Genomic DNA, 23622 nt, shown 5'->3' with positions numbered 1-23622 from the left:
CATGTGCATAGTAAAACAGCAGTTATACCATGCAATGAAAATCTTATTCTGTTCATTCTCCCAAGAAAAGAAATAAAACAAATGAAAGAATAAGAACATAAGAAACATAAACACATAAACATATATACCAATAAATTAAGCAACAACAACAGATCATGCTATCATGCTAAAGACCTAAAATTATAAGGCCATCTTTGACCTCCCATGAGGAACACGCCGATTGCTTCCGGGTTAAATACGGAGCAATTTATCAACGAACACACTAGAATTGATTTGGTTCGGATAAATGTCAACGACATATGATATGACGGATAAAAGTAAGTAAAATCTGACGAGTAATGATGAATAATTTTGCCCACTTTGCGTGTTTTTTTCGCCACTTCGTGCACACGACACGGACGGCGACCTACGAGAGGTAAAAACAACGGCTGTCAAAACAAGTTACACTGCTCGATAAATACAAAATTTGTAACTCACCCGACGAAAAAAATCATTTCAAAGCGCATAAAGATCTTCTCCAATATATATCAAAATGAAAAAATCTTACCTTAGACTTGACAATGGTTGTTAAACCGCCGATTGCTCGTCGAATTGAATGATGCTGCTTGATGCTGCCGAGGTCGTGAATGAACGTACATTACGCTAACACAAAATGGCGGACACGGTGAAACATCCCCTGCTGAACGCGTATTTGGCGAATAACCGGCGGAGGGACTCAAGTTTTGTTTGGCCCAAGAAGGCACTTTTTATTTTCAAATTCAATATTTACTAGCAATACGCAATTTACGCTGTGAGCTCCAAGTGTACGTACATAAACGGGCCAGACACGAAATTTGGGTGTGTTAGACATTTGTTCAAATAATCTTATTTTATTCTTTTATACACAAAAAAATCACTTTAGCTGCAGAGTTGAGTAATTATTCCATGAATATATATCATTGTAATCATCATGAGGTTTGTTTTTCCATGGAATTATGTTCTTCAAAATTTTAATCGGCAGGTGGACACGAAGGTTATGTACATTTCACTAATGATTACACAACAGTTTTTTTTTACACTGAGAATATTTGAATAATACACATTAGAAAGCAATTTCAGACATCATTCTTTAATTCTAAGTAGAAATCATGACAAAATGATCAGAAAAAATATTGTTAATTTCACAACAAAAGTAGACATGCTTTACATGTAACATTTCAATGTCCAAATATAGACACTTTTTTACAACATAGCCGTGCTAGCGCAAAATAAAAACATGAACAGGCTTAATTTATGGTTTGGTAAGCTTCCTGACTCTATAAACGTCAGAGTGATACGGATAGTACACACTGTTAGAACAACTACTTCAAATACTACTCAAGTGAATTTGAAGACAGTAAAGGGTACCCTTGATCTGAGCCATGCACACATATACATACATATATATATGTATATATATATGTATATGTATATATATATATGTATATATATATGTATATGTATATATATGTATGTATATGTATATATGTATGTATATGTATACATGTATGTATATGTATATATGTATGTATATATATATATATCTATATATATATATATATATATATCTATATATATATTTATATCTATATATATATATGTATATATATATATATATGTATATATATATGTATATGTATATGTATATATGTATATATATATATGTATATGTATATATATATATATATATATGTATGTATATGTATATATGGGACATCCCGGATTGCAATCTTATTGTAACAGACACTACCTTTGTACTTTGCAACAACTTCTTTCTTAGTCTTTATCAAAGTTCTGGCACTTGTAACATTTTTTGCAACCGTATTTCATTTTAGAAAAGCACAGCTTCCTTTAACACCCAGAAGCATGAACTGCTCTTGAATGCCTCATCAGTGCACGGCGCACACTGCTTATTAGGAGGAAGAAAGGAGACAAGTAGAGGTTTTTCATCATTCTGTGTGCGTTGTGTGAACTAATAAGCACCCACTCACACACATTGTAAAGATGATTAAACAATTCGCTGGTTGGAAACTGTCTACAGTGTCCTATGGAGTCACCAACATGTGGATGCTTTGTTTGGACACTTGATTTCACAGACTGTTTTGTTAGGCATACTGCTCGGCCGCACGATAAGCTAACAGTGTATGAAAACCAAGACATATTTTTATCAATAATTTAGGCCGAAAACAGGTGCGTATGAAAACTGAGGTCCCGCTGTATATTGCTGACGTCGTCGTATGTTTTAAAGCAGTTTCAACAGAACGACCGCATCCAAGCGAGGACATGTAGCACGTATATGTAAACATAATAATGGCTTCCAAGGATGACAGCATACGTATTATTATGGTGTTAGAACACATCCTTTCAACTTTTTTGTAAACAATACATGCAGGAAAATGAAAAAGTATACAAATCAGTTTTTATTAGACTGCAACTATGTAGGATTTTTATTCCCAGATTTAGGATATTTGATTTGCACATGTTGTTGGAACATGAAAACGAAAGACTGGGAAGCACTGTTGTGCTGTTTTTGCTCATCAGACGTAGTAACATGCTTGAGGGAGCAAACTGTTAATCATTGGCTAAGTCTTATCACATGTCCTGGGAATTCTAGGGTACTTTAAGCCTGTGGAGCTCATCAGGAAACTGTGGTTTCCACAGGTAAACATGCCAGTCACATGTGGTTTGCGGTGCAGGAAACAAACGCAAACTGATATCTTTCCATGATGTAGAATGGTGAAGTGTTATAGATAACATGTGTGTTGATTTACACGCGTGTTTCAATGCTTGTGTGTCTGTTTGTTGTTGCCATGAACCAAACAACATCTGTACAGTATTTCACTGCACATACTGTAGTGGGAGCAGATCAGTGTGTGTGGGCTTCCTTCCAAAGACCTTTCAAGTTGGTGTAAGACCGCTTATGTGGTTCGCTTGGGCTTCAGAAGTTGTCTGTAGTCTTATGGGCTGTCCATAGTTGTATAATGAACCACTAAAAAGAACAAAAACTAAACCTGGTTGTTCCCCTGGTCAAATAATAGCTGTGTGGTGATGCTCGAAACACTAGAATGACTTAATTGCCCTCTCATTTAGCTCTGTAAACATTTTAGTATGTTGTGTTTTTCAATGAAATTGATGAGTGGCATTGTGTCTTGGGGCTCTTTTGGATTACTGATATCTATCTGGGACAACTGTCACAGTTGAGACCAATGAAAAGAAAACTACTTCAAAATGATGTTCTACATTATGAAGCATTATCAGCAAAATGGGAAAGAATTTGCTGACCAAAAATATGACATGTATTGCAATGCCCGGGACAAGGCATGAAAACATTCACAAAAACTTTGGTACGGTGAAGACATTTGCGGCTGATTGCACTGATAAAGGCATCATGAGAAAGCTTTGTGCCAGACGAATGTATGGAATGAGGAGATCAAAGCAGCAACTGCTGGTGTCTCTCAAGTCCCATCAACCTCCAGGTGTAGGATCCTCCACAGGCTTGCAGTCATGCATAAATCTACTATTTGGCTACCGCTAACCAATACTCACAAGCACAAACGCTTGCTGTGGACCAAGAAATACATGAAGATGAATTTTCACACAATCCTGTTTACTGTTGAGGCCCATGCAACATCAGGTGGTCCGGATGTATGAAGTAGAGTACGACCAGCGTATCTCAACAAGGCTGTCATGTCAGCAAGGAGGTGGCTGACTCATGTTTTCATTGGGAGAGAGCTGGTAGGCCCTGTATGGTCATGAAGGTGTGAAAATGACCTCAGCAAAGTATGTAGAGTTTCTGACTGACCACTTTCTTCCATGGTACAATATGAAGAACCAACATGACCTTTATGCATGGCAATGCAACATCTCATGATGTAAAGAATACCTACCTCTCTGTCATTGGCTGTTAAGGGAATAAAAGAAGAAACTCACGGTTTGGCCCCCTTTTACCCCCGACCTCAACCCAACTGAGAACCTATGGAGCATCGTCAAGCAAAAGATCTATGAGGGTGGGCGGCAGATCACAACAAAAGAGCAGCTGTGGGAGGCTATTCTGACATCTTGCAAAGAAATTCAAGCAGAAACGCTCCAAAAACTCCAAAGTTGAATGTAAGAATTGTGAAGGTTACATGAAAGAAGTGAGCTTACCGTAAAGCACCGTGTATAAACCGCACCTGTGTATTAACCACACCCCCATTTTCAGGCTCATGGCGGGTGGAAATTTTTTTAGTTCATGCTTGCCAACTCTTTCATCTCAAATCAACATGCGTAAAGGTACTAAGTAATTTCAAAAAGAAGAAGAAAGAAGAAATCTGAACTTCGGCATCTAGATCTTTAATATTATGGCTAAGCACAGATTAATAATAATAATAATAATAACAAATCAAAATAAAGAAATTTGCAATTTTCAGAGATGTTTTGATATCTTATCTTTCACTGCTTCTCTTTTTCTCCATTATTGTTTTATTGCATTGCTTCAGTGTGAATTTGAATAAACTCCAATGTTGTATTGTGTTTGACATTGGAAGCTGAGGTTAGCTTCAGTGTATATCGAGATCCTTTCACTGTGTGAAAATACAGACAGCCGTCAGATAAGTTAGTTGCATACACAAGCATTTTCAGCAACTGTACAGCAGAGGGCGCTAAAGTCGAAGCAACGGTCTGACCTACAGACGGCTATTCTAAAATGGGCTGGTCAATTTCTGTCTGGTCACAGACCTCTCATCATGTATAAACCACACCCCCATTTTTTGCTTCTTACCAGTGGAAAAAAAGTGCGGTTTATACACGGTGCTTTACGGTATATTAACATGGAACTTGGCCTGTTCAAATGTTAGTGATTGAAATAGCTTCTGCTTTCAGCAAATATGATCTCCTAAGCTGCTTAGCTGCAAATTCAACAAATGACCATTTTTGGTTCTTAACAAGCAGTGAAATGCTTGGAAACTCTGTTGTGCATAATCATGTGAAGAGTGCATTTCATGTTTTATCATTGGGTGGGGGGGGTGTTCAATCACATTCAAATTGCACTGTAAAGGTTGATGACTCTCATTTATATTGACTATTTAGTAAAATCAGAAAAATATCATTTGGAACACAGTGTAGTCATGACGCAGCATTAGCATTGGGCAGTCGTGGATGGTGACATTTGACACCCTTCCATAATTGTTGACTGGTTTTGGGATACGTTAACTCTTTTCATGTTTGCTCTACTAGTACCCTTCGTTTGGTCAAGTGTGAATGCAGTCCAGGACCAAACGGGACTAAGCCGTCGCAATTTATATCCCCATTGTAACATCTCAGCTGGTACAAATTACGCCATTGTACTGTATATGCTTTATTGAGCATTATTTGGGCCACTGACAAAAATACAAGTGTGACCGCCAGCCGAACTATCCATTTTTATTTTGACCCAAATTCCCTTTTTTCCGTTTTATCTTTTAAAATTCTGGGTTTTGTTTTACCTTTTACATATATTTTACCAGCATAGAGCGTGTGCTTTTGTGACGGTAAATACAAGGTCTGTTTAATTACATTCAAAAATGTATTGATGCAATACATAATTGGACAATTTTTACCAGTATTTCAGAAACTAATGTAGCCTGGCTAACTTTTGTAATAGGATGTCAGCCTCTGCACACGCAAACTCCTCAACAAACTTATCGTTGTGGTTAAGGTTAGGGTTATTGTGTTATAAATGTAAGATATTTTTGTGTAACAACCTTTTTTTGTTTACACAATGTGAATGTCTGCTGATGGTTAAGACGAGCTAGGAACAAGAATAAACGTGCCTCTCGTCCTTATCTCACTCAGAACTTGCACCACGCCAGCGCTTGCATTAACGAGCGGTAAAACGCACTCATGCAGCCTGAGTGGCGCACACACAGCAGCACTAGCATGCTCTGCTAAACTAAGCTAACCCCGCTAGCGTCCATTCACACTCCGTAAGAGAGAAGTTCTTCAGTTTCTTTGCCAACGTTTCAGGTTGCTGTTTTGACATTTCAGTTCAGGAGGAGTGAGCTAGTGTCTGTGATGAGATTCCGCCGCGATTGAGCGGTCCTTCTGCTCTCAATGACAGCATTTCATTCACATTATGTCAATTTCCCCGAGATTCCTCTTTTAACAGTAGATTTACTTTTTATTGGCCAATTCTGCATCTCCGTTTGTGATCCCGCTAACGTGGAAATGATAGGGTCCTCACTAAACTGACCACCAGGTGTCGTTTTTCATTTTTGGTCTGGACAAGAGTACCAGACTACAAGTGTGAACGCACCCTTGAATTTCCCTTGAGCACACAGAGGTTTGTTTTGTTTTTTTTTTTAAATCAAGAATTACATGTGCGTATGTGTGTGTGTGCGTGTGTGTTTGCATGTGTGTGTGCGTAAGGAAGCAAAAGTGTAAAAAGCCAAAAGAAAGCAAGCTTCCCTCCACATGCTTGACTGTCTGGCACTGAGTCACGTAGAAGTAACCACCATTGGGCTCATTCAGGAAACAAGGTTTGATAGAACTTGATGTCTTTATGTTCTTAATGAGTCACACATCGTGTACATGTGCACAACGCATGTCTTGCAGTGCTTTTCCATCTGTCGCCACCCTGCAGCATGTCAGTACAGACGTTTTATGTTTTTTTTTTTATCTTTGTGCTTCTGGTGTGGTTAGCTCATTTCCAGCCTTTTCCACATGAATTTCTGAGCCTGTTTATAATCACAAATTAGGTTTTTGTTATATTTTTCCTCGTCCTCTTGTATGTTTTAAGGGCTTTGGTCTCCAATTGGTCGAGCTGTCTTTGAAAGTTTATGCGTTCTACTTGGGAACACCTCTCTCATGCTGCGTTAGTGGCCATCGGTGTGCTGACTCATTATTTTATTCTCTTCTGTTGCTGGCTGTTTGTCATTGAGACTGCCTGCGACCATTTTCTGTATGTCTAACATTATGCTGTCATAGGATCTACCCTCACAAAAAGAGGTGCAGATGCGTTTTCAAATTCCAGAGGCAGGTCGACTGGGTCTTGCTTCATACTAGCCCTTCAATATGATACCAGTGGCTGTTGGGTGGTGTAGCTTGGCACTTCTTACGACTGCACCCTGGCAGCAGAGACATGCACAGCTGGTAGACATCTTGGCTCAGATGGAGGTGTGTCAGTTCAGCTGTTGCAGGACAGATGACTCTCCAGCAGTGTCTTGGAAATGTAAAAAAACAAGCCAAAAATATAAACTATTTACATCCATCAATTTTCTCCCGCGTGTCTGGGTCCCGGGGCAGCGGTCTCAGTAGGGACGTCCAGACTTTCGGTCTCCGGCCACCTCTTCCAGTTCCACCGGGAGAACACAAAGGTGTCCCCAGGCCAGTTGTGAGACATAATCCCTCCAGCGTGTCCTAGGTCTGCCCCGGGGCCTTCTCCCGGCCGGGCATGCCCAGAACACCTCACCAGGGAGGTGTCTGGGAGGCATCCGGACTACATGCCTGAGCCACCTCAACTGGCTCCTCTCCATGTGAAGGAGCAGCAGGTCCTAGCCCCTCCCAGATGAGTAAGCTCCTCCCCCTATCTCTTCGGGTGAGTCCAGCCACCCTACCGAGGAAACTCATTTCAGCCGCTTGTATCTGCCGTCTCCTTCTTTCGGTCACGACCAAAAGCTCATGGCCATAGGTGAGGGTGGGAACATAGATTGGGGGGGGGGGGTAAATTGAGAGCTTTCTCTCCTCACCACGACGGTCCGGTACAGCGACCGCATTACTGCAGACACTGCGCCGATCCCCCTGTTGACCTCACGCTCCAACCTTCCCTTACAGATCTCTCACCAGAACCAGACTCACGGGACCAAGTGGGGAGGGGAGTCACTGTTAATGTGCTACACTGCTGATGGGGGTGTCATACGGCTTCTTATCAAAAAATCCCAACTATCCCTTTAAGATAACAAATACCAAACTGTCCTCAAGAAAATCCCTTTTGTCTTTTTCAGTTTCCTTCCCACACATACGGTAGATTCCAGTGATCCCGTTTGGACGGGGTTCTGAGGTGTTTGTGTAGCAAAAGCTTGGCTTGTGCAAACTCATTTCCTCTTCCTTGAGAGCCAATGTTCATAATAACCACTGTTTTTCAGACACCACTATTCCCAGGGTGCATATTTAAGAACAAATCAAATCCATAAACCTCTCCGCTAAGGGGACTCAGTGGATGGTTTTGCAACAAAGGATACTATAAGCAGGACAGAAGGGAGAGGCAGACAACACCTGCAGCAATCACTGTGGTAAATGCCGTCATTTACGACCTGATCACAGTAACACTCAAAGCAGTGACTGACGTATGTGACATTATTTGGTTTGGTTCGGTTTAATTTATTTCGAACATGCATATGTCCGAAAATCTAGTAGTAATATAGTAGTATGTGAATGCCAGACAGAGCTGCTGAGACTAATTGAAGTTAAGTTGATTTGCTGCCCCAGAAGCCAATCGGATTACGATGCAAGGTTCCCAAAGGCTAACTTCATTTCATCCCATATTTCACTGATTCCTGAAGGCCTCACATGCCCACGTGAGGGCTTTGAATGAAGGAGATGGTCTCTGGTGCTGTGGGCATATATCTGTGTGAATACATGCTTTCTTGCTGGAAGATTATCTCTTTGAATTCATCATTTCTAAATAAATGGGACTTCCTGTGGTAAATTGATGTGCTTCTTGCTGCCACCAGCTTTTTGCCATTCCTTGTGAGTACCAAGTCCAGAACTGTTTGGTGTTGTATCAGAGCCTGTTGGACCAACTGTGCAGGTTGATGATTCAGGTTCAGCCTCAGTTCTGTCCTCCCCCACCTTGCACTCTGTCTTTGTCATTTACAGGGGCGTCTCCGTGACGATGGCACAGCCATGCATTGTCAGAGACGCCCCACACAGCCACCACACAGCCACAGAGGCCCCTTGAAAGCTTTCTGAGGAATGCCGGCTTTCTCGCTCATTCCCTTGCTGCACTCTCCCACGACTAATCCCAACCCCTCCTCATTTACACATGCCCTTACGCTCCTCTCTTGTCTCTCTGGTGTCCCTCACTCCCACATTGCTCTTGCTCCAGTTTCTTGCCGTTTTTAGTTTTCTCTCACCATTGCACTTTTCTTTGGTTAGGACTTTGTAATCATACTTTATTTACTTAGATACAAGTGGTGTTCCAGATGACTGATGGCTTTGGATCGGGATCAAAGACACGACACTATGTACACGACATACACTATATACAATATATACAGTACAATGCTGGAGTTAGCTACTGACTGAGCACAGTGTGATACAGATGAACAAGAGACTAAATTCCGGGCTAATATCCATCAACGTGTGTCAATATTCTAGAGGAAGGTGAACCATAGGGCTCATGCCTTGGGGGTTTGGGCTACACATCTTAGTTCCCCATGAATCTTCATGTGTTGTCCTACCAAGGATTATTTTAAGTTTTTTTACCAGCATATGAATGTGCATTGTGTTGTGCGTCCTTGTGGTGTATGAGAGCCGTCTATCCATCGGTGCTCTGCTGTATGTGTCTGTTATTGTATTTACTACTACTACCAGTTGTAAATACACATGTGAGAGTTGAAGACGTGTGCGGCTCCACCACGCTCGCATCTTCTTCCGCTCTGGAACACACACATAAACAAGATGGCTGCTTCTTTGTCACATACACAAGATCGGACAGGCGACAGTGAGCAGGGATACGGCGGAAGACAAATTTTTTTTTGAGGCATTTTTGTGATGCAAATGTATTACTCTTTTCAACGCATATTATTTTGAGAAGCCAAACCCTTTACTTAAGTGACCCCAGCAACTAAGCGGAACTGCGTTCCTTGTCATGTAAATCCAATCAGAACTGGACTTGTGGGACCAAAATCCCAACTATCCCTTTAAGATCACTGTGCTTCATCTTTTAGTGTATTTTAATTGCAGTAAGTAGTGAATTTAAAAATACATGCGTTGTGTTTTTGTTTTTGTTTTTTTATCCTGTCATGGAGTGTAGTGGACTACGGACATTCTGTTATCGTGACAACTTTAGCTGATATTATCAGACATCACTATTAGGTTGGTTTAAAAGTTCCACTGTTTGCAGAGTTTGCATGAACATATTGGAATAACAGACCAGCGGTGCCCATTACGTCCATGGCGAGCTACCGATAGATCGCCAAGGTAGTTTGGGTCCACGGTGTAAACGACACTTTATAGATGTCATATGAGAGAAGTCAGCTGACATTAAGCTCCCCTCCTGATTCGCTCTTGCAAGGAGAAGCAACTTTCATCTTTATTATTGTGATTATGGATAGACTAGCTGAGTGGTAAGATGCTTATAGCTATAACAAACGTTATGTGTGGACTTGTAGTTGTCTAGTTACGTAGAAAGAAAAGTGTATTGTTTACTGGCTTTGCTCGATGTCATGAAGTCCACCACAGAAATCAGTGTTTTCTACACGTCTGCTTCTTAAACTATTATTTCAGGATGAAATGGAAAATGTGCCCGTTGCTGAAACCTTTTGAAAACGTTGCCTTGACTTGGGCTGCATGGTGTTTTGCATCATCATTTTCCATTCTTGTGTATGGCTAATGTTTGATAGCAAATGCTAACTGGATGTAATACATGACGTGCGTTACGTACGACATATTACTAGTACTCAGCTTATGTACACAACTATTGATTACCTTTATTGCCATATTGAATAGAATTACCATTGATTACCTGTAAACTTTGAAAAGGTGAAATACTAATCATGAATAATTACAATAGTTTTTCAAAGTTTACCAGGTAGATGTGATATATGTTATATGTTTTATAGAAAGAGGTAGATCATTTTGACTTGTAACTTGCATGCACCCCTGATATGCATGTATAACCTACATAATACACAATACCTACTCATGTGTTTTTATAAATACTGTATATATATTCTCTATTTTTATACGTAGTAGCTGGTAGATCTTTGGGACTTGGTCATTTTAAAAGTAGCTCGCAGGTTGAAAAAGTGTGAGCACCCCTGACATGGAAGAATGTTTTTTTGTGTTAAAATTTGAGTTTTTAAGAAAATGATGGTAAATCATAGACAACCTATAATGAAGTTTTTGCCCATGCCCTTGTCATACATGCAGGGTGTAAACATAGCCTGTTTGTGCAGCATGAAAGGAACCCCCCTCTTCCCATCCACCAGTGATTCTCCTCTTGCAGGAAATGTTTTTCACGACTGTCTCGGGGTCAGTTTATGCAAAAAATCAATCTCATCCACCCTTGAAGAACACAGAAGGGAGGTTCATGTTTTTCACAACTGGCCATTGCATGAACCCCCCCCCCCCGGAAGTTGACTTGTTTCATGCTTGATGTGTTTGCTGAATTTTTTTTTTTAAAGAGGAATGTGATGATTGTGGTTTCATCTGTGAGGTCTGTTGTTTGTCAGCCAATCAGAAGAAGAACCTTGAAGTTCCAGGTGCGAGTTGCTTAGGGTTTGGCAAACTGGTGCAAAATGGTCAGCTGGGTGTCAACTGCCAAGGGGGCAATGTTGGTCTCACCTCATACTATGACCCACAGTGAGAAAAAAAACATACAGTGCTTAAAAGAGTACAAACGGCGACCTCCAACTGTCTGCCTATCAGCCCCCCCCCCCCCCAAGAAGACAGCTTCTTGTCTTCACACGTGTCTGTGTCCTATTGTGTGTCAGGCAGTAAACCGTCTTGACTGATGTCAGTGGGGAGAGGGTTCTGGCGCCGTGGCCGCCTTGGTCCCGTGCCAGCTGGCGTGGACCCAGCTGTTTACAGGCAGAGCTTGCATGGTGAATCTATGGGACCGTTTGAAGATGAGAGCTTGTTTACGTTCAAACTGTTGTGGTGCGACTCTCCTCACGCTGAGCCAAGTTGAGTTGGAGAGCAAGAGGGGGCCACATTTTAGTTGGGGGGGTTAAAGGAAGTTTGCCGTTGGACTTTGGGCCTTCAGGGAATTGTTTCAGCATTGTTCCAGAGAGATGTGGTGGGAATAAGCAGGGGTGGCGGGGGGCCTCACTCCGCCTTCTTCCCTCCTCCCTTTGCGTCCTCTTCCTGCTGTTAGAGTCCAACTCTCAACAGATTGGTAGTGCACTTGGAAAAGGGAAGCCTTTGAACCTTTGCTGCGCAACTCAAGTAGCGTTTCCATTTGGATTAACGCGACAGGAGGTGATCCACTTTGTTTTAGTTCATCACATCAATGTTAGGCGGAGACAATGAAGGTAAGTCTGTTGCTGTGTTCCAGTTACGACTCGTATGTACGTATTTCGAGATTGCGTCACGCCTTGCCAGCTTTAGCCATGCCCGTGTTCAGCTGAAGAGCTGGTCTAAGAGGGCACGTTGGAGGAATGATAAATCCTAATTTCAAGGGAAGATTATGAGGCGGCACAAGAAAGGAAGGCAACAGACAGCAGAGTGACCAGATTGATGGCAGATTACTGGAGACGAATTAACCTTTGGAACAGAGCAAAGGTCTTCTCAGTCGTGAGCTACTCCAATCCTGACTTCTCTGGGGCCACGCGTCTTTGGGGCCTGCCAGTTAACTTTACCTACATGAAAAAGAGATGTCTTCACAAATGTGGACATTTACTGTGTTTTTTTTTAACATGTTGATCATTCCAGTCAACCCAATCATGATCATTTACGTGCTGTTCTGCACCGTATCGTTCCCTCAGGGATGACCCTCAAAGATGGCAGCCTGCACCAGGTTCTAAGGCGGCCATGTTGGTAAAGGTGAACAGCATGAGTCGGAGCCAGCCGAGCCCAGCTTCGCAGCAGCAGCAAGCCCAGCACAATGCACACAACAAAGCCAACACCTTCACGCCCCACCCATCCAGCAACAAGACCCAAGGAGGATGCTTAAGCTCCACCCAAGGATATAAAAGTGCCCCCTCCGGCAAAGCGGCAGCTGACCCACGCCAGGCCCATCACCTGAGAACAGCCAGTAATGGCAGCTTCTGTTTAACATCAGACAGTAGTCACCCCAGCCCAGTCCTTCACAGGTCACAGACCAGCACACCACGCCCACTCTCCCCTCAATACGGCTGCAGTGCCCCGATCTATGACGAGCCAGTTACAGACTGCCCCATATATGACGAACCCCCAATAGACATGGAGGTGGAAGGGGCACACCTTTACAATGGGCAACAACTGTCTCGCCTGACACCCTCCCATAGCCTCCAGAAACCAAGACTTGTCCAGCACCCTGTTCCACCTCACCCAGGTTCCAGACATAGAAGAAATCCTTCTGCGTCTGATTACAGCCCAGCTGGTCTGGAGTGCATCAAACATATGATCAACGTAGACCCCAAGCAGGGGCTCCTATCTGGCTCCCCCCTACCCACACGCACCCCCTCACCTACCTCTAGGCAAGACGTTGCCCCAACCCAGCCTCAGGCTCAGCCACATCCCCAATCACAGGCTCATTCTTTGCCCCAAGTTCGAGGCCAGTTGAGGGACAGGGAAGCGGTGACCCCAGGCCCAAGTACACTGGATAAGAAGCAGAGCTGGCGAGTCCTGGAGGCTACAGTGCAGCGCGCCATGGAGGCACGACACAGCAGGCAGAGCAGCCAAGCTTCACAGGACTTCACTTCTTCAACACCACAGGCAACTGCCAACTATCAAGATTCTGGTTACTCGACCGGGCCTTCTCCAAGTCTGAGAAGGAAGAGCAGGAGAAGGATGGGACCCGGGGGAGGTGCCGGAGTCCGGCCCGGGTCGGTCGGCAGCAGCGGGGAGCTGTGTGCCCTAAATGAGAGGCTGATGGCTGAGATGAGGGAAGTAGTGAGTCGTTCCAACACTATGAGGGAGGTGAGAGTGGGACCGGATCCCGAGGTAGGCGAGAGAGTGATGGCATCCCGGACACGCTCCCCTGCAGACTCACTCAGGTGGTACGGAGGAGGGGGAGGCGCGTCAGCCAGCGGGTGCTCATCCCGAGAGAACATCACTGGGGCTTCCCGCTCTCCAAGCAAGGCGGGTAGCGCTGCGCTGACCCCTCTGGAGATACCAGGGCGGCAGAAAAGGCCGTATGAAAAAGTTGACACCTTGGAGATGAGCATTCATAGCCAAGCCAGCCTGTCTTCACCTGAGACTCCAGGACCGCCCTCTCAGGTAAGCCCCACCACACCCAAAACTATGCAGTCAAACCATTCTCACAATAAAACACAAACATACTGTACATATAGTGCTGGGTGATATATTGATATTTTTAAAATATCAACATTTACTTGGAGCACGATATCTAAACCGACCATATCGTTGATGTCGATATAGACTGGATTTGCACTGTATCTCCACAGAAGCCCGGTGGCTTCAGTCGAAGAGCCAGCAAGGAATAAGCGGTAGCTCAGTAATGTGGAGGTACTGCCAATTCAGAGCATCAAAAAATCTTTTTCACCACCTTTAAACTCCAATACGAGCTCCTGATGCGTTTTTTTAAAAGGAAAAGCAAAGTGGTGTGCTATCATAAAGAGGTGTCCTATCACATTGCTAAGATATGGTCCCCGTTGAAACAGTGGAAAAAAAGGGTGATAAAAACCTGCTGAAAACGATGGACTTGCCATATCGCCATTACTTAGCACGACAAGCTCTACCACAAACATACAAGGAAGTCAGACAGACCCTTGCTAAGCCTGATGCACTTGACAGGTTGGTGTTCCTGCCACAAAATAAAGACATGCTTGTGTCTTCTAACAATGTTTACTTAATAATACTACTGTTCAATGTCAAGTATTTTTCAGTTGCTGACATTTGAAAATGTCCTCTTAAACCGGGCACTCCTTCATTTTTTTCCCTTTTGGTATTAGCTGAGGATTTGAGCATAGCTGAAGGTTGGTTATAAAAAAGATTCTATTTGAAAAAATGTGAAAAACATCCTTGTGTTCAGTATTTGAGTAAAACAACTTGACGCGCATATTTGGCTTTGATTTAGTCTAAACTCACTTTGCTTAAAGAATATGGGGATATACATATATGGTATATATGAGTCCAGCTGTACTGTAACCTAACACATGACTATTTAGTACAATCCATGATCTTAAAGCATATTTCAAATGAAGATGCAGGCTTTGTTTGTCACATTGTGAAATTTGTATTAGTAGCAGCAAGCATGTGCCATGAAAGTGTCGATTCAAGAGAAGCATGAAAAGAGAGGAATACGTAACACTATTCGATCTTTTAAAGAATCACAAACAACATTTGTGAGTAATTCTCCCCACCACCAAATATCTCCTGGATTGTCAGTCTGGCCTGTCCAGATCATAGTGGCCATGTTCCCGGCATTACCTGTCATCTTCCATCTGTCCTGCTCTGTTGGTACTCTATACTGCTATGCCAGCTCCATACTTGGGCATCTGGGGTCCAAGCCAGACCAGAGAGATTCAGGACATGGCCTCCCTCCTTCAGGAAGGAGAGACGCTGTGGTCCATATGGTCCATGCTTGGCAGCAAAATTGTTGAGAGGAAGGCTAGCACCAAGCCTTGTTTGTCACATGTAGCTCTTGCATGGCTGTGCACTGCCAAACACCGCCAGGCAGGCCCTGCTAAGTCTGTCCTGGAATGTTCCTCAGACCTGCTGGCAGATCATTGACCAGGATTATGGCTCACTAGTTAGGAGCTAGATGAATGCCGTATTTGAGCATTCTCTTTTTGTGGCAAGATTTTTGATTGAACTGGTTCATTGAGAATATTTCAATTTGAGACGTTTCCATCAAATTACCATTACTCTTTATGAGCTACAGCATTAGTCCACTTATTGTGGCGTTTTGATCCCGGAGGCATGTTGCCGCATCTGCAATAGCCTGACATTCAGATAAGACTGAGAAACTACACAAGTAGAAGTCCAACCAAAGTTTAGCATGGAAGTGTTCCACATGACGTCAGGACACAATTCAGAAGACGAGCCATCCGTTTTTATGTTTGCTGGTAAATTCGAATTTTGATTCTGGCTGACGTTTACATTTTATGGCTGCTTGAGAATTTGTCTGGTTTACTGCTTTCTCTGTGGAGGCAGGTGCATGGGTGCTCCTTACGGTCATAAACCTCACCGCAGGGATCACTACCAGATCTTGTTGAGTTCTGGTGTTGTATGGGTCCATTAGTGGGTGGGGTAGAGCTTTGAACAAGTGCCTCTAGCGTGTCACCTGCTGCTGAGACTATACTTTTTTTTTTTTTTTTAATTTTCAAAGGAAATAGGGATGTCCCGATCCGCATTTTTTGGCTTCCAATCCATTTTTTGTTATAGTCTTGCCGATCTGAACCGACCCAATCCGGTACAGAATTTTTTTTTTTTTAATAATAAGATTGTGTTACAAACATGAATTTGTGGAATTGAGTATGGTTATGAAAATAGCATTAAAAAGAATGAATGGCCTTTACTGTTCCACAACATGAGCAACAATATTGTTTGGCTTTTGGAACAAACCTCTGTGAGTCAGCTCCCTAATCCAATAAAAGAGCCAATAAAAGTCCACCCAATAAAAGATAAAATTGCAAAAATAGGTGTGCAAAATACTTTTAGGGTAGGACTAGTCATGTGACATGGTTATACATCAATTTGTGGTGTGAATTAGAATATATGACTTTTTTTTGTTTTTAAACAAACTCTCTTCAACACAATAGTAATTTATTGATAGTCCCTGGTATCAACAACCAGCGGTTAGAGCAGCACTTCCCCCGCACACTGAGGGGGAACTACCGCTGCAGCTCTGGAGCCCAATATCCGACATCCAAAATGAAACTAAGTTCACCACGGTAGACGGCGGTCATGTCTGCATGGTGGTGTTGCCGTCGAGTGGCAACTGGCATTGAGGCGCATTACCTCACCTGCCCGATCTCGTGGCAGAAGCCGATATTGTCTGATCTTCAAAATACAGCGGCTCCCCACCCGATCCCAATCCTGAAGATTGGATTGGGATATACCTAGAAGAAAACTTACATGCAGATCTTGCAACAATTTCCCCTTAAGCACCAGCGCTATGGAGCAGAATCGGAACCTTCCTGCTTAACCCCACGTTGTTCTCCTGTAGGTGGGCACCCTTGAACAGCAGGCTCAGTTGGAGAACAGAAAGAAAGACCTGGTGGATGGACGGAGTGCATCTCTTGGCCCACATCGGCCTGCCAACCATGAAAACCGAGAAGGATCTGATGGAACAAAAGCTGCGGAAACGTCCTACCAGTTCTCCTACGCCACCCTGCGCCAGCCGCCACCTCCAGTCATGGGCATGGAGGACTGGGCCAGCAAGCACCTCAACATGCACACACAAGGCCTGTTCCGGCGCCGGGTCTCCATCGCCAACATGCTATCTTGGAATCGAGGTTCCATTAAAAAGCCCATGCTCGTCACCAGCAACCGCGCCATCAGGAAGGAGGCTTGCGAAATGTTCAAGCTGGTCCAGACCTACATGGGGGACAGGCCGTCTCGTCTGGACCGCCGTCACTGCGCGCTACTCATAGTCACCAAGTGCTGGGACATGCCGGGCCTGCGGGATGAGCTGTACGTGCAGCTGGTGAGGCAGACAACGGGAAACGCCAGCCCCAGAAGTTTGGCGGCAGGGTGGGAGCTGATGGCTGTCAGCTTGGCCTTCTTTGCCCCGTCACCTAAGTTCCGCTGTTACCTGGAAGGCTACATCCAGAGACACATGGAGCCCACCAGCGACAAGAAATGTGAGTCTCAGACTGAGCAACACGGTGGGTCACCTTTTCTTCCCCTTCTAAAAGTCCCCGTCTTGTCTGATAGTCAGCTTTACTTATGTGAGCCGCAAATGACCTTTTTTTTTCACACTGAATGTTTACGTAACTGTGGTGTGACCTCTATACCAGCCGAAATATGACCTTCACTGTCTTCTATCTTTCACAGTGACTCAGTTCATATTGGAACAACAGGAAGTGAAATTAAAGAAGAACTCAAAATCCAGGAAAAAGCGTAAACAAAACACAGAGGACGAAGAAGGTACGTGAACGTCATCTTTGGGAAATGGGACTTGCCGTTTATGTCAAATGTTGTACCGTCTGGGTCGGGAAGCAGCGCAATCAGTCCCTTAGAAACCAAGCCTGTTGAGAGACGCACGGCATCAGATGAAGCCGCTCTGATGCACGTGCACACTCGTGTAGGATGAGAATTTCAGAGGGTTCTGTTTGCTCTCAATGGACTGTCTGTGAATCAAATCAGTGGTCTCTTATCGGCACACGGCCTCAGTAGAGGAATCCACACTGCCGACGGGGATGACGATGATGTCATCAGTGAGGCCCGCAGTCATCTCTGCAGCAGCGACCTCTCACACTGTGGTGCAGTGACTCACTCGCTGCTCTGTGCTGACTAAGACATCATGAAGATACCCCAGAACACTAACCAGTGTTCTTGTCGCTAACTAGAAATGTCAGCATGTTTAAAAATGCTATAATGACCTTTATTGATAGAGGAGCTGAAACATACTTTATTGTCTGCCTTGCATGTGTGAACAGGTGGCTGGCCTGGTAACCAGCAGCAGCATCACACACTCTTTAAATGTTCCCTATTTTAGTTACCGTACATTCCGTTGTATAAACTTTGAACCCTGCGGCTTATACAGCTGTGAGGCTAAATTCTAATCTCGTGACATCTCCTTTACTTCAGAACTGCTACTAATTGTTTAAATACTGTGCCCCTCACGCGTCAATGAGGAAACGACAGCCCTTCCCTTGCTATCGGTGCATTCACAACCAGCTTGGAAAGCGCAGGTCATTATTCGATATACCATCGTAACAACGTAACAGTCTGACTCACGGTGTCATCTTTCAAAGAACACTTTACAAACAACACTAAATTCATCACACAGCAACTTATCACTCAAAAGGTGTGTATACAAATATACAAACATGTCCCAATATCAGTTTCAAATAAATACAAAAAATGAACATTTTCAAGTTTTCCCACACGGTATTGCGTTATCTGAACAACGTATTCATTGTGGCTCTGCAATGATGTCAGCTTCCCTCTGGGCTTTGGGCTCTGGGTCCTCTGGCTACCGCTAGCGCATCGCTCAGCAAACTGGGGCCCGCAGGCCACATCAGGTGTGCCAAACGTCTTAATCCGGCCCACCGGGCATTTTCAAATTCCATTGTTTTTAAACCTTTAACATAGAAATTATAGCCGGCAACATGACTTGCAGTGCTATTGTGGCACAGTGGAGTCACCGAAATAGTCAGACACAATCTGTATCTTGTAGGAAAAAAGCCATCCAAACAACACAACATGTCAACACACAACTCACAAAGTAGCTGACCTACTGCACCAGGTGGACATACAAACAACAATTTACACACAATACACATGCCAAAAAGCACCCTTTTATTCCCACTGCAAAGCATGCTGGGTAGCTTGTGGTCACCCAACGTTTTGTTGCGTTTGTCACATTTTTTGCTAGATTGCAAAATATGTTGAGGCGGTCATCTGAGAAGTAAACATGGAGGAGTTAACATACTCTTGATAGCCAATGTTTTATTCTTCAGAGTTATATTGTTGTTGCAGCTGGAATACCCAGCATGCCTTGCGGGCATTTGGAAACAACAGTTTTAAGTTAGGTGTTATGTTTGGCACTTAGTTGTTGTTGATCACCCACCTCGTAGTAGTAGTTGATTGATGTGATACGTCAACTTGCTGTGGACGTGTTGTGTTTTTGTTTAGTTGCACCGTGAGCGAGCATGGCGTTCTGTTTGATGACCAGCTATATATAGACGGCCCCTCTGCCACATTTTTTAACTCAACGTGGCCTGCGAATCAAAAGGTTTGCCCACCCCTGCTGTAGCCCCATCCACCATGTTCTGTGCTCCTCCAATGAAATGGTTTTCGCAAACGAAATGTATTATGGGAAAACTTCACGATGTTGGGGGCGAGGTTTCCATATTAAACTCGTATTGGTCCATGTTTGTATATTTCTTCGGTATACCTTTTGAGTGTTAAGTTGATGATATAAGTCTAAGATGACACGGTGAGTCAGACCTGCTGCCATTTCCGATGGGTTGACAAGCTCGTTATGACTTTGTTTCATAGCTCATGATTGGCTCCTGTCAAATAAAGAGCTGCCTGGTCCTCACGGACTCGTGCCCGCCACAACATGCCATTTTATGATGTGGACGCGTGCGGCTTATATAAGAACAAAGCTGTTTTTTCCCCCCCTCTAAATTTAGTGGGTGCGGCTTGTACACCGGAATTTACGGTAATTTTATCTCCAGCCGTGTATTAGCAGGTGCGCTTGCCACTTGGCACAGCACACTCACGTCCAATGAGCTCACACTATCTCTTTGGACTTTGATTGCTGGTAAAAATAGAACATCGGCCGTGTTCAGCCACTCTCACGGGTCCGAGCACGTCTGGGTTTCTGTATGAATAATTCTACCACGCTAGCGCTCTCACCAGACATAACTACTGTGGAAGACTTGAGTCACATTAGCAACAGTTTTGGTGGTTGGTGAATGGAGTCACCTGTTGGCTAGAAGTGTGATTAAAGGGAACATGCTGGAACATGTTTGCTACTCCAGAACATCCCATCAGTAAGCGTGTCCGTCTGGCCGTGGTTCAGGTGCCTGATGTGTTGGAAGACCCCGGTAGAAGGAATAGATTGCGATGATATAGATGTACTTGGTACAGCCTGACCCAAGAGTCAAGTTTTCCTTTTTGGAGACAAGTAAGTAGTCAGGATTTCAGCTGATTGCTCAACTACATCCATGACATCCAAAAAGAACGTGCTTTTACTTTGTATGGTTGCACTTGTAACATAGATTTTGACCTTAGAGTAGCATTAGACGTCTTGTTTGTCTCCCCCCCCCCCAGAGGCCTTCACGTGTGCACGGCGATGAATCACCTGAACGTTGAATGTGTAGGCGGATCCTTTGTCTAAAGCTTTTGTTCAAGAGCAGTAAATCTTCTGTCAACCTGACACTTCAACCAGGCCTCCTCTAATCCCCGTATGCTAGCATCACGCTGTCAACGTGTCTCCAATTACCACTCCTTGCCTCCCCGACCAGCTTTGACATTTGTGGGAAACGTGCCTCATGTCTTACTTTAGCCACTTGGTTTTTAATCCTTTTTTTAAGATGTAAACTAACACCTGAGGGTCTCATTGGTGAAGTGCCTTCCTTTCTTAACCAACAGGCTTGCCTGTCAGCACGTACGCCAAGTTCTGCCATCGGAAACTGCAGAAGGTGGCCATCACGGGAGGCAAAAAGGTAAAACAGAAGTCCGTTGTAGGACAATCCATCTCATTTTCCCATTAGAAAGAATTAATCGGTTCCAGGATGGTTTTATTACATAACATTATGTTTTAAGGAACATTCCTGAATGTCGATGAATGCTTTAGATCAGATTGTCCAAACATTTGCAGCCCGCAGCTCCCTGACGTCTTCTAAAAATAAAATCAGATCATTTGGAGAGAAGCTGCACTGGAAAGAAAAAGTTCCAAGATACAGTAGAACCTCTGTTTGGTTTTTGTACCGTTAGTTTTTTGCCACAAATGTTTGGGGTTTTTTCTACAGTCTCTGGGTTGTCGTACGGCCGAGAGGTGCGCCTAACAAGCTCACACCCAAAACAAACATCCACATGTTGGCGACTCAGTCTCAGTGCAGAATGAAGGGTGGTTCTTTTCCAGTTGGGCACTATAGACAGATTCCAAACAGATTCTTTCATCATCTTTATTATTTGCTTTATTTCTTCATAAACGGTCAACAACTCCATATCCGTCTCTTTCCTTCCTCCTTTCAAGTACTGTGCCCAGCACTGATGGTGCGTTCAAGCGCACTGCGTATTTCTGAGTGTTAGAGGAACCTTTTATTTAGGACAGCTGCAAAAAAAGTTGCAAGTGCCAGAAGTTTGATAAGGAAGGTAAGAAAAACAGCAATGAATTCAAGAAAGAACTCACAGCAAAGTAAAAAGGCGACGTCTGTTTCGGTAGGATTGTAATGTAGAGGTTCCTTAGATACGGCATGTTGCAGGGGGAACAGTTTAAAGGAGGCACATTACAGAAGGTGTCTCATGAACATTTTACCTGCTGATGAAGTCCACAAGAAAGTTCAGGTGAGGAAGTGTACAGCTCTAAGCGTAACAGGCTACAATCCTCGCTCTTCCTTCTTTTTAGCCTTTTTTATGAAGAACATCAGAGTGGCTCTCGCATCTTTCAATTTTTCCACTCTGCAGTCCTCTGGAAAAAAATTGTAAACCCCTGCTTGAGATGCTCACTGAGGTGGGATGTGTTTCCCAGACCTTTTGGTTCAATTCCAACGTGTAGAAACTTGAGGGACACCAGTGTGTAGTTAAGTTGTGTTGCACTCTGTGTCCCACACGTGTTACTCACCTTGTAGTCACACAGAGGAGGACACGTAATCACAGTCACAGGTGGACATAAACAGCAGCTGCAGACGGGGCCGTGATGGCTGGAATGGTTCCTGAAATTGTCAGCTCGTAAATCTGTCATTCTCGTATGTCTGTGCCGCCTGCCAGGGGCTACGGAAGCCCACCTTGGAAGAGGTGGACCACAGTCGGCGAGCCATCGTCACCCCGTCCCTGTTTGGAAGCTCACTGGAGGAAGTCATGGAGAGGCAGAGTGAACTCTTTCCAGACAGGAATTTGCCCTGGGTGCAAGTTCAACTTTCCCAGTATGTTCTTGCTCTGGGTGGGGCTCAGACGGAGGGCATCTTCAGGTAAGCCACCCCAAGGCGGCCATACTCATGCCTCAGCATCAACAGCTAGACAGTTTGAAGGGGGTCAAGTGGTTTGTTTGTGTGCTGTACTGTGTGTATGTATATATATATATATATATGGGGGTGGGGGTCATCTTCTGGATCTGGTCACATCAAAGCAGGTCCGTGCGTGTGTACGGTGCACCCACTCAGACGTGTTTGTTGGGGGGATTCTCCAAGGGGGTGTTCTGCAAAAGTGGCTCAACAAAGCCTACATTCCTCAAGCAGAAGTAAACGGTACCGCAACGGTGGTTATCTTACTTTGTCAAGTCCGGTTGTCGTCTTTGTGCGCTTTCACGTAAACGACGTTTGACGTCATGTTATTCTACTGCCGTCCCGGCTGGTGTATTTTACAAAAAATGAGTAAGTCGTTATTCTGGAGAGTTATGAGGAGTTCTGAAAAGATTCTGACTGCTAAAAGCAACACTGTCGCCACCAACAGAGCGAGGCAGGACCGCTGGCAGAATAATGCTGAGCATGTAATACGCACGTTAACACTGATTTATGACCGTATTCTCACTATACTCTACTAGTCTGTTCACTTAACACGCAACATTAATAATATCATCAGGGAATGTTCTTTTTGTTCTATTTCATTTGTCCATGGCCGCTCGGGGGCAAAAAAAAAATTGTGAAGGCATCTCTGAATTAGCTAAACAGTGAAAGTGAAACAGTGGCACTTTCATAGCCGAGTTGAAGCTGACGGCCTGGACATACCTGGCGATTACCTTCACTGAACACACCTCGCTAACCCACTACGTACCCCCAAATCACATGCTGTTATATTTAGTTGTTTTTAATCCAAATTCCTCCCACTAAGACTCTGCTTCCAAATAAAGTATTAAAATAGTACCGGGGGTCCCTCTTGTGGCCGCATCATGTAAGTGACGTGCTTCACCTCCCTCCC

General features: G+C 43.9%; 1 protein-coding gene across 4 annotated transcripts in view; it reads left to right on the top strand.

The window, feature by feature from the left end:
- arhgap46a (Rho GTPase activating protein 46a) overlaps positions 1 to 23622 on the top strand; it is a 52059-nt gene that overhangs the window by 25749 nt on the left and 2688 nt on the right. For 3 of the 4 annotated variants that reach the window (XM_054783685.1, XM_054783688.1, XM_054783687.1), the window contains 5 exons: positions 12684 to 14118; positions 17033 to 17693; positions 17863 to 17955; positions 21136 to 21209; positions 22477 to 22676. In XM_054783685.1, the coding sequence (XP_054639660.1) occupies positions 12684 to 14118; positions 17033 to 17693; positions 17863 to 17955; positions 21136 to 21209; positions 22477 to 22676 (2463 nt within the window). The remainder of the gene's footprint in view (positions 1 to 12683; positions 14119 to 17032; positions 17694 to 17862; positions 17956 to 21135; positions 21210 to 22476; positions 22677 to 23622) is intronic. The other variant, XM_054783686.1, reaches the window with a different exon arrangement.

The sequence above is a fragment of the Dunckerocampus dactyliophorus genome, chromosome 8 (genome assembly GCF_027744805.1).
Source record: "Dunckerocampus dactyliophorus isolate RoL2022-P2 chromosome 8, RoL_Ddac_1.1, whole genome shotgun sequence".
Lineage (NCBI taxonomy): Eukaryota > Metazoa > Chordata > Actinopteri > Syngnathiformes > Syngnathidae > Dunckerocampus > Dunckerocampus dactyliophorus.
Note: the sequence above shows the minus strand (reverse complement) of the source record. Positions and strands in the feature narration are given on the sequence as shown.